At 35.7% G+C, this 12,620-nt stretch overlaps 1 protein-coding gene across 1 annotated transcript in view; it reads right to left on the reverse strand.

Annotated features, from left to right (window-relative positions):
* The window catches only part of UBL3 (ubiquitin-like 3), an 83,242-nt gene extending 70,628 nt beyond the window's left edge, over positions 1-12,614 (reverse strand). Inside the window, 1 exon segment of the mRNA XM_005877255.2 lies at positions 12,108-12,614. Coding sequence (XP_005877317.1) covers positions 12,108-12,134 — 27 coding nt within the window. The 5' untranslated portion in view covers positions 12,135-12,614.
* Between the last annotated feature and the right edge of the window lie 6 nt (positions 12,615-12,620).

Raw genomic sequence — 12,620 nt, forward strand, 5'->3', positions numbered from 1 at the left:
ACCCATGATAGTGGCCGGAGAGGGATGCAGGAAGTTGGCCAGCTGGGGAGGGACTGCGGGAGGGCTCCAGGGCATGTCTGGCCCGTCTCGCTCAGTGCTGATCGGCTGGACCCCAGCAGCAAGCTAACCTATGGGTCGGAGCATCTGGCCCCTGGTGGTCAGTGCACCTCATAGCAAGTGGTTGAGCAGCCTTAGCATATCATTAGCATATTACACTTTGATTGACTGAACGGACGACCAGACACTTAGCATATTAGGCTTTTATTATATAGGATGGGAACCTGAAATTTCCTGTTTTTCAGAGGAAAAGATAATTCAATTTATGTCTCATAAAGATCACTCAAGCTATTTCTGGAAAATGTATTACAGGGGAATGTGAACAGAAGTGGAAGAACTAGTCCTAAGATCAATACAGCAGTCCAGGTGAGAGAGATGGCTCGCAACAGGGTGGTAGTATGAAAATAAAGAAAAGTTGATGGATTCCAGATATATTTTGAAATGGATTGAATTTGGGGGATGAGGGAAAGACAGGAATCAAGGATGACTCCTAGATGTCTAACTTAAGCAAACTGTTTGGCTGATGGTGCCAAGGTTAATTATTTAATTAATTTTAGCTATACAAAAAGAAAGGGTAATTGGGTCAAGCTATGACAGAATAGCGGTATAAGACCAAATTTCCCACTGAAAACAACTATGAAAGTGAGAAATAAAATACAAAACTAATAAACAAAAAATCCTGTTATCTGAGATATGGAGAGAGCAATTAAGAGTGCCAGGACATTAGGGGTCAAGAGCTCCTAGAGAAGGGAACACATTGAGAAGATCCCTACTTTTTCCCCTCGAGGTACCTGCCAATTACCAGTACAGGGCACAGAGCCACACAGAAAATAACATCCAGGCCCTGGTATCAGTTTCACTGGGTAAGGAAGACAAAAATTGGAATTATGTACTACCACAGTAGCCAGAAATTGAGGCTCCCAGATAAAAGAATGAGCCCTATATTCTGCTCAGTTTTTGCCCTTCCAGAAGGAATATGCTGAATCATAGACAACAGAACTGACAAACAGAAAAACTCAATGAAAAGATGCTGCAAAGAGGCTAAAAAAGCTAAGCACAGCTTTTATCAGCTTCACACTACTTGGAATTCAGGGCCTGCCAAAAAAGACAAATCTTAGTAAATACTCCAAACTTTCAAGTGAAATCTCATAAGCATTACGCACTAGGAGTGAGTCTATCTGAATTTCTTGATTGCCCTGAATTCCGCATCATGTCATATCAATCACTGATGAATCAAAGTGATCCATGTTTTTTTAACTGCCCTGACAGAAAATATGAAATCCTATCGGGAGAAAGATAATATCATTTTGATCCTCTATAATTTTTCATCACAATGTTAATAAAACATTACCAGGCATTCTACAAAAAAAGATATAATGATCGAAAACCCAGACAACTGAAACAGGCTATTGGATGATCTAGATATTACAGTCATCAGACAAGAATATTACAACAATGATTAATATAACCAAAAAAAGTAGATGAAAACATCATGAGAACTTGAATCTGTATAAATTTTAAGACTGAAAATACAAAATCCAAACTTAAGAACTCAATAATTGGGTATACCTGGATATTGGACAGAAAAGACATAAGTGAACTTGAAGGTAGATCAGTGAAAAATATCAAATCTGATACATAGTGGGGGAAGGGAGGGTGGAAACTGTGAAATGACCTAACATACATGTAACTGTAGTCCCAGAAGGAAAGGAATTTAAATAGAAACAATATTTAAAGAATACCAGCTTAGAAAATTCCCAAAGTGACAAAAGATAGCAAACCACAGATTCAAGACACTCTACAAACGCCATGCAGAATTACAATAAAAGCCACGCATAAGCTCACAGTACAATCAGGTGCCTCTTTAACCACAGGACAGGTACTGAGAAATGTGTCATTATATTATTTCGTACCATGTGAACATCACAGAGTGCACTTACACAAACCTGTATGGCATAGTCTACTGCACACCTAGGCCATATGTTGTAGCCTATTACTCCTAGGCCACAAGCCTATACAGTATGTTACTGTACAAAATAACACGAGATTAAATTAAGCACAAAAGAAAATGATTCAATCAATAGATGCTGAACAATAATCGGAAATTTATTTGCAGCCATTAACTTAGCCTCAAAATATATGAGGCAAAATTAGAGGTAACTAAAAGAACATAGAGAAAAATCCTCACACAGTTGGAGATTTTAACACACCTCTCTAAATTGATTACAAACCCCCCAAAATAAGACTTTGAACATAATTAACAAATTTGATTTAAATATTAAGCACACCACACTCAATTTTCTAAAATTAACTATAAAGCAAATAACAACAAGTTACTCACAATTGGAATCATGGAAAAAATAATCCTAAGACCACAGTACAATTAAACTGAATATCAACAACAAAAATACAGCTAAAAAAAAATCCCCAAATGCTTATAGATATTGTACATTACACTATTTCTACATAACACATGGGTCAAAGAAGAAATCACAGTGGAATTTTAAAAATATTTTGAATTGAGTGATAAATAAAAATACATCAGACTTGTGAGATCCAGCTAAAGTTGCATTTATATGGAAATATCAGACTTAAATGCATACATGAAAAAAAGAAGACTGAGCATTAGTGATTTGAGTACCCATCTCAAGAAACTTGAAAATAACAATTAGAAAAAACAACAACCAGAAGAAATAAAGGTAAAAGCAGTACCCAATAGAAATATTTTTTAAAATTTAAATCTAAAAGTTGGCTTTAAAAAACTGACTGATAAGCAGAAAGCACAAAATTACCAACAAACAGATTTTACAAAGCAGATACTATTACAAATATCAAAAGGATAATAAAAATATTGTGAAAAATTTTAAGCCAAATAAGAAAATTTAGATAAAATGGGCAAATTCCTTGAAATCAAAACTTGTCAAAACTGACAGTAATAGAAAATGTGAATAGTCCTATATGTAATAAAGAAATTGAATCAATATTCCCCAAGAAAACTCCAGTGGCTTCACTAGCGAGTCCTTCCAAACATTTATGGATGAAATAAAATCGATCTTCACAAACTCTTCCAGAGAGTAAAAATACATCTTCCAGCTTATTTTATGAAGTCAGCATAACCCTGATGCCTAAATCTGTCAGACTTTACAAGAAATTAAAATTACTAGTCAATCTTGTTCATGAAAATTGCAAACATTGTAAATGAAATATAATCTAGCATATAAAGAAGATAATGCATAATGAAGTGAGGTTTATCCAGAAATTCAAGGATACTTTGAAATTAGTAAATATGTATCTTCTCCAACCCACTAAATTTTTAACACATATCCAACACACAGGAACTATATTCTTAAGAATTTCATCCTAAGAAAATTATCCAATAAGTATAGAGATATGTTTTAAAATATGCATTATTTCGTTGTTTATAGTAGCTCTTAAATGTCCATGACTACGGAATCAGCTAAACAATTTATGTATATCTATCAGAATCCGTTCAAAATCATGTGGTTCTGTAATTATAGGTATGGTAGCTGTCATGATATATGACTAAATGAAAGACGCAGGATACAAAAGCAGGAATATTTCTAAGGCAAAGGCACTAATTTTATTTGAAAGTAAAGAAAATTAAACATGTATCATGAGAGACCATTTTGTCTAGACACGATGAATTGCCATCTTAATGTAAGTTCACAAAAATATAATGCCTAACTTGGACAAGTTTCTTTAGTGGAAAGAACATTTCCTTCTCAAAATCTAGTCATAGAAAATTGCCCATGTATGTATTTTATTTATACCATAAATAGATTTAAACAAATCAATAGAAAATTTGCATCATACATAAGCAGTTATAGTATAAAGACAAAAACAAAATACCCTAAAAACACTAAATTGTTGCTTATCTATCAGTTTTACATATATAAAACAATATAGTTTCTGCATTCAAAGTGGTTAGTATATATGAGACACACAAGAGAACTCAAAGTTCCAAAGACTATAAAGAAAACTCCTTTTAATTTTAGCAATAAAACAATCTACCTTCATTAAAATCATTCCAATCCAGAGAGTATATATATAGTAGTTTGCAAACATATTTAAGTAAGTGTTATCTCTACTGGACCATGCTAGCTCAGAGCAATCAGCAGTGACTGCATAGAACATAAGGTCTTGGGAAGGAATCTGAGGTATTCTGCTTAGGAAAGTGTGCCTGAAGGATTTAGCAAGATTTGCTCATGTATGGCAGGGGATAAGGGCTTAATATGTTTATCACTATTGCCATCAGATCCAAATTCTTATCCTAGCTCTACGTTTTACCAGCTACATAACCTCAAAGAAGCTCCTTGCCCTCTATGAACCTAGGCTTTGAGAAAGTAAAAATCATCTCTGCTGATAATCACACTGTGATGCTTCTTAAAGACAGATAAGGCCAACAGAAGACCATAGATAACAACTTCTCTCAGGGCCATGCTACAGCTCCAAAATGACTAAAGATCTCCCCCAAAACCCTTTCATTTCTCCTGTCTCTTAAACAAAGATGGCTAAGACATCTAATCACTAACGTCCTTCCACTTCATGGGTGACAGCATTCCATCCAAAGTTAGTCTCTACTTACCCTGGTCTCTAACTAGAATCATCTTGCACTGCCCAAATGTTACCAAAAACTTGTTCAATCCCTCTTCCTGAAACTACTAAGGGTTCCTCAGGTATGTGCTCTTCCTTGCTGCAGCAAATCAACAAACCTAACGTGTTCCACTACAGATGCATTCCTGGTCGTCTTCATCTAGTGGGCAGTAGCAGTTTTATCTATATACCAACTGTATTTCCCCAGGATCACTGTGAGGATTAGATGAAATGTTATCATGTAAAATGGCAAGCATCTGCCTGGTGAATACCAAGTACAGAACCACTATTAGCTTCTCTGCCCTATGAGTATAAAATAAAGTTATACATGTAATTTTATTTTTTAATCATCTATATAGTTTGTCACTAACAAGAATCTACATCTGTGCAAAACATGCTAAATGCCAAAAAATAAGCCCCTCAAGTAAACAGATCTCTTGGTTGTCCGTGAAATAACGATCATATACTCTGCATAGGTTGTCTCCTGAAAATTCTATTCAGACACCATTTCCTCAGTTTTAACACACTTTATTCTAATAAACTTTGAAAATCTGGTTTCCACACCAAGAGTAAATAAGAGTCAGCAACTGTTAATAGAGAGGGATAAGTAGGCATACTGACCACAGAAAAATATAATTGCTCAACAAGGCAGGAGACAGAAAAACTATAATTATCAAGCACAAGAACTTAAAATACTCAGCAATTTTGTTATCTTATGCAATGGCTTCAAAACAATTTTATGACTGAAAATCCCAACTATAAAGTACTTGAGCATATACCTCTGATATGTGCATATTCACTTATAAATCACGTATTTATGTATATTATATATATATTAACTATTCAAAATATTAATTTATTTTAATCTTGCAATCACTAAACATACTATTACTATTAATATGTTAAGTGAGAGCACTGTTATTGAATATGCTTCTGTTTTTTTAAAATCTGGGTTTCTCAATTTGCAAAGTTCAATGTATTTTGACACTTGATTTTAAGAGCTGAAATAGTCAAAACTGAAAAACCTAGCTCACTAAGAGGCATAAATCAATATAAAAGAATATGTCGCTTACTGGTTTATTAAATTATATCACTTTTCTATTCTATCACCAAATATGCACAAGCTTTTATTAAAAGTCAGTTACCTGATGTCAATGTTATTAAATTTTTTTTTTGATGTCAGATATTTTTGCAAACTAAGCAAAATGTGTTGCTTTTTATGTTTCAAAAAAATGGATTCAAAGTCCACTGAAATTCTCTATAAAGAAGAATTTTTCAACATACTGGAAATATCTAAACATGTTCTCAAAATGTTCTCTCCATAACATTAGTTTCTTCTGAAAATAAGGTACTTTCTCATTTATTGGTTAAAATGTCAATTTTGCCTTGAAGAAACAACCTAGTATTTGATTTCTGAAAAATATCTGCTAGGTAGCATACTATTGATAGCTTCTTGTCATCATGAAAAAAATCGGCATCTAGAATATTAAACTTTTGTAAAATAAAAATACATAATGCAGTTTTGAGTTCTACAGCTCTTCTAAATACTTTTACAGTGAACCTCTGCTCTTATCTCAATATAAAGTATACATACTTTTAAAAAGCATTTTAAAAAGTAACTATATAATCCAGGGGTCCTCAAACTTTTTAAACAGGGGGCCAGTTCACTGTCCCTCAGACCGTTGGAGGGCCGGACTATAGTTTTAAAAAAAAACTATGAACAAATTCCTATGCACACTGCACATATCTTATTTTGAAGTAAAAAAACAAAACGGGAACAAATACAATATTTGTATTTGCATGTGGCCCGTGGGCCGTAGTTTGAGGACCCCTGATATAAACTATCTATCTAGCTAGATATATATAATCTATCTATATATATAAAAGTCTAAGCGACCATTCAACCATTTGACCAGAAACTATGACACTCACTGACCACCAGGGGGCAGACACTCAATGCACAGGCATGGAAACATGGAACAGACTGATGAATCTCAGAGGGAGGAGGGAGGGGGAGGGGCAGTGGGAAGAGATTAACCAAAGATCTTATATGCATACTAGAGGCCGGGTCACGGATTCGTGCACTGGTGGGGTCCACAAATCTGTGCATCAGTCGTATAATCTATAATAATCTATAATAATAATAATAAAAGCGTAATATGATAATTAGACTGGACGTCCTTCCAGACGACCTTCCAGATGAAGCTGGGGCTGCAAGGGAAGCCCGGGTCCCGGGTTCCTGCTGGCGGCCAGAAGGAAGCCCGGGTCCTGGGTACCTGTCGGTAGCCGGAAGGAAGCCTGGGTCCCAGGTGCCAGAGGGAAGCCGGTGCCGGTAGCCAGGTGAAAGACGGCCTACTCTTGCACAAATTTTGTGCATTAGGCCTCTAATATAATATAAAAGAAAAACTGCAAGAACTTGGAGAAGCTCATGGTGCTGTTGATCTCTATATTACAGAATTCCCACATCTTTCATCAACAAACCACATCCAGCCATTGTAATCACCTGGATGTGAACCTAAAGTAGTCTTAGAGCCAATCCAAATTCATATAAAAGCTCAGTTCTTCCCCCTTTGGGGAGTAAAAATTAAACAAACAGAAGTTCTAATATTTTAATTTTCATATCTCAGTTGTCTTTCCTCATTGAACTTAGTAAATTATTGAACTAGTGAAGAAGCACAAAGCTTCACAACTTATATTAGGTGCAGAGGGTATGAACAGTTATAGTTTATAGAATGATACTTCATTATACAGAGAAGTACTCAATGAAAAATAATTGAATTGAATCAATGATATTCAAATAATGGCTCTAAGTCATCAAATGTAAGTTAAATTATGCATACATATTAGGATTAACAGGACAGTCATTCAAAATTATTAGATTGGGATATTTCCAAAAACAACCTTCATATATTCAAAAATTTACTGATTCAGAATCTCTCACCCAGAGATTCCAGTTACCATGAATTCTATAGTCTCTTTCCATTTTACCCAAGAATGAAAGGAATTTTTAAAAAGCATATTTAAGAAGCACATACTTCAGTCTCCTAAAATACATTTACTGTTCCAATTATGAAAACCAGTGGAGCCATTAGTACGTTATCCACTAATTTAAATAACTTCAAACCTTAATATTAAAATATTTTTTTAATATTCAAAGTAGTAATAGAAGCAAACATCATAGACTTCATATTTAACACCATTAGCAGTAGTAGTAGTAATAGTAGTAGTAGTAGTAGTTGTAGTATGGAACAAACAAATCTACTTTTTCCATAGGTAACAAAAAGAGTAATGCTTCATGAGTCAAGAAATCACTCAACCAGTTTTTAAATGTCTATTTTGCATTAGAAAGTACAAGAGATATAAATATAAGATACATATCCATATAAATTTGGCATCATAAAAGAATCTCAAATATACTGATAGAAAATGTTTTACAGGAAGAAAAGATGAACTAAAACTATTTTCACAGGAAAGGGACATGAACTGGAGGATTCAGAGCCAGAAAGGGCATTGAAAGCTGAGGGAAATAATTTGCTACTTGCTTTAATAAAAACAAATAATTCAGAACACCAAATATAAGACAATTTGAGTAAAACAATTTAGAGAAAGTTTCCATTAGAGACTCATAATTTATTAAGCTGTTTGTTCACTGTCACACACTTAAATATAGAACTGGTACCCTTTAGGTTCATTCATAAACCCTCTCAACTTAGTCTTAAAATAAACACTCTAGCAAGAGAAAGAAAAATTAAAAGGAGCTGTAAGCTGAAAATTTGGGGCACTAGATCTTAATATACTCTTTTGTCAAAGTTAACCATTTTCTATTCTCTGGACCTTTTCCTAGCATGGCCTTTTCCCCTAATATACTTTATACCTGTCATTCTACTTTAAGTTGGAAACGTGATAAAAGTTCACTTTGAAAAGAAATTAATTTTAGTAATTTCCTGTCCACCAGAGGGCTCCAATATTTATTTCTCCCACAAATGGAAGAGATATAACATTACAATAAATTCATTAAGTACTGAAAAAATTCAAATTATCATTACCTCATTTAACCCCAGACTAAAATGTTTACATCTGCTACAATTTCTACATTAACAGTTCAAAAAGACACAGGGCTTTTAAACTAATTTATCACCTAAAATGTTTCAAATACCAAAATTGCTTTGCCGTTATTCTCACACTAATTGTCAATTTCTCTCAGGTAGAGTTTCAATTTTATAGATATCATCAAGTACAATTTTAAGTCCAAAGCTCTAAATAGTAACTCAAATGTTTTATATAATACTTTGATAAATACAATTTATTAATAACTCTCCTTATCCAGAAAATAAAAGTACTACCTATCTACCTAGCCTTAGGCCTTATTACTAACAAATAGAGTAAACATTCTCTTTCAGAAAACCTACAGTCATTAACATCATTCATGCTACAATTATAAACAATGAATATTGTCCCATCATGACCTATGATTTGGCTGAAAAAAAAAATAAAATAAAGGCAGTGAATCACTTATATACAATGTATTATAATATTCTGTTCAGATATTCTCAGATTTTTTTCACAAGTTATTATGCTGGAAGTAAATCTCAGTTCAAACTCAATCACTCTTAGCAAAAAAAAAGCCAATATTTTATGTAAATACATGCAAATTATTTATAGAACATATTTACAGAATTTTAATAGGAAAGGCATCAACTGCAAATTATTTTTTTAAAAGAGTACAGCAAATCCATTCCCTACGGGTGCTACTCCCCTTCCAAAAACTCAACTTGCTAAATTTGAATTATAAAAAGAGAATCCTTACGGTAAACACAAAAATTTACTGAATGTTTAAAAATAAATTTTATAATGTGAGTTATATTTACAAAACAAAAAAGATGCTAAAAATCTATTTTAAAGTGAATCACAATCATTGCCATAAGACTTTCCAAAAACATCAATTGATTTAGCAATTACTGTAGCTCAAGAATAAATTATCTCTAATGAAAACATGGCAGGGTTGTAACCTTACAGGACCACCTCATCTCCCAAATAGGATTTTCCTGTACAACTGACAAGCACCATTATCATGGAAAAGAGCGCAACATTTTTTCTAAGTAGCACATACTAGCTGTCAGCACTTAGAAACGTGAAAATTTTACTGCACCTAGCAAAAATGTATGTATTCATACTTGCAAGAACACATATCCTGATCAATTTAGAGTTATGCTGCAAGGAAAATGTCAGATTGTAGAAAGAGGTGGGGGTGGGAAGGCTGAGGCTTTTCACAGTGGTAAAATTGTTCTCACTTTAAGTCATGAATAAAAGCACAAATTAACTGCCATTACTGCTATGAAGAGCTTAAAAATACGAAGCACTTAATCAACAACTTCTAACCAGTATTTACCATGTTATATTTCAAAAAGTCAAGAATTCTAGGAGCATATCAAATGAAGGTATTTCTTAAATAAAAATTCTAAGTAATAGCAAATAAAGGCTTAAAAGGCTTTAACATAGGGGGGAAATCTATGGACCTTCAACAAGTTCAACAGCTAGAAAACAAGACATAAAAAATACGCAGAACAATCTCATCTGAGCTGTACCTTAGATACACTCTGAAACAGCATCAAGATATTATGTTTATTATATAATTTTGCTGTGCCCTTGCATATCACCTTTAATCAAAGGATCTCAAAGCACCACAGAATCATTAAGGCCTTAAAATAAGGTCTAGAACAGAAATAATTACATTTTATAATTGCAGCTATTAATAAAAACCTTGCCACTATTTCTCAGTCCCGTGATCCAAACAAACATTAGCTTCCAAACCTTCCCTCTGACATGGAAACAGTATTTCCCAAATCATTTCAATTTGTGATTGATGCTATGCACATTTCAGCTTTTCTTCATCACTGGGACTAAAGAAAGTGATGGTACTGTTTTAATGACACAAATCTATTTCATTCTAACTCTCTGCTACAATAGTGCACATATCTTGCAGGGTGCAGGATGATATAAAATGGTGGCCTTATGGAGATCAAATTTTTGCTGGAGGTGATGAGCCCAAGCACCTACCAAACAAGAAACAGCATTTCCCAGCTCAGTCTAGAGACCTCTCCAGGCAACTTCTAGAGGGGGGTAGAGGAAACCATTTCGTTATCTCCTTAAGTGGGTAGAAGACTATTCTTCTGTGTGCACACCAGGAGGAAAGAGAAAACCAAAAGGATAAAGCAAGGGTTTTAAAACTCAGGAAGGAGAGTGTAAGGTTGCTGCATGGCCACCCAAAACACAGAATGTTGTGGTTCCTTCACATTTAAATAGCACGTTAAATGGAAATCCAACATAAGCAAAATGTCTTTAAACCAAGGTCAAAATACACCACTTAGGGTCACTTAACTTTTTTAATTATTTTAAAATCTGTAACTGAAGTTTGCTCCTATAGAAACATCTGAGATTTTAAAATGTAATCAACAAAGTTCAATTTTACTTTTTGGCTGGAATACATGAACACTCAAATGGAATGTAACTATGTTAACAGCAATTCTTTTATAAACAAGATTATCCATCTTCTTGTTAACTGCATTATGTTTGCCCCTAGGACTGCAAAATGTAATGTCACACACAAACCCACCTCCAGCACGGTAAGTCTACACGGCTAACTACCGTCGGTCAACAAACTCACAACCTTAACGTTTATAAACAAAAAGAAAAGCAACATCAAAGAATACTTTTTGTTTCGAGTTCTCAACAGTCAAGGGTCAAGGCTCAATAATGTGTTTTATTAGCGTTTAAAAGTCCAATGATGGAATAGGTGCTACCAAATATTTGGTACTAAAAGTCCTGTAATATTCATTAAAAGTCCCAATATACGGTGAGCCTAGATTTGTGAAAATCCCCAAACATCTTAATATTTGTTGCCATGCTTGTTCACCTAGACACTTCAAAAAAGTCACTGCAAATTCTCGTGGACTTTGTCTTGAGGAGATAGATACACGACACTGTTCTCGCCCAGACCAAGTTTGCACCTAGTGCCTTCAGGAGCTCGTCAGTGTCACAGACTCCGTTTCCCTGCCAACCTCGGTGTCTGGTGGGGACGCCCGCCCTCGGCTCTGCCCACTGTCACCGACGTTTTCCGAAGCATTAAGATACAAGATACACTGTTCAGAGGCTTCTAGCAAAGGGATCTTCTCCCCTTAAAGCTACCTCGCCACATTTTCCCGACTTCTCCATTGCCTTGGGTGATTTGAAAAAACGCAACCAAGTGAGAAACCCCATCCTCAAAGCACTACTGGCTAAAAGGGGGAAACCAGAACCTCCAACTTCTCCAAATCTCCCAGCACGACGGCTTCTCAACAGGCCCCTGCAAACTCGCCCCACCTCTGCATCCTTTCTGATTAAATAAGACTGGAAACCACAATTAAATCAAAGTGTGTCGTAACTTAGCCTTCACTCACCATATCCGCCGGGACATTACTGGACATCTTGCCACTTGATAAACAGCCAGACGTTCACGGAAAAAATACAAAAAACACACAACAAACAAAAAGGTGCAGAGGTCTTCAAGCCACAGAAATCAACGTTAACGATCTCGATGAGTTCGTGATGTGCTTTCCAAAAACTAAGTGATGTGGGAGCCAAAGTCGCGGCCTGGCCGAGGTTGTGCGCGGAGGAGCGATCCCAGGAGCCGAGTGGCCGGAGCGCAGGGCACTCGGGAGGGAGCAGCCGGGTCGTCGTCAGCAGTGGCCCCAGGACCGGCCGCGCCAGGTGGACGGAGCCGAGTGACACACGGGCATGGAGCGGTGGGAGGGGGTTAAATGCGCCTTCCTCCTTCGTGGGCCGGCAGTGATTCACACGCGCGCCCGAGTCCAGTCCTCATGAAGCAGCAAAATGCCCCGGCGGGAGGTACACAGATAACTATGCGGCTACACATGGACGCGTGAGCGCTGAGTGGCCGGCGGGGGAAACGG

The sequence above is a fragment of the Myotis brandtii genome, unplaced genomic scaffold, assembly GCF_000412655.1.
Source record: "Myotis brandtii unplaced genomic scaffold, ASM41265v1 scaffold513, whole genome shotgun sequence".
Classification (NCBI taxonomy): Eukaryota; Metazoa; Chordata; class Mammalia; order Chiroptera; family Vespertilionidae; genus Myotis; species Myotis brandtii.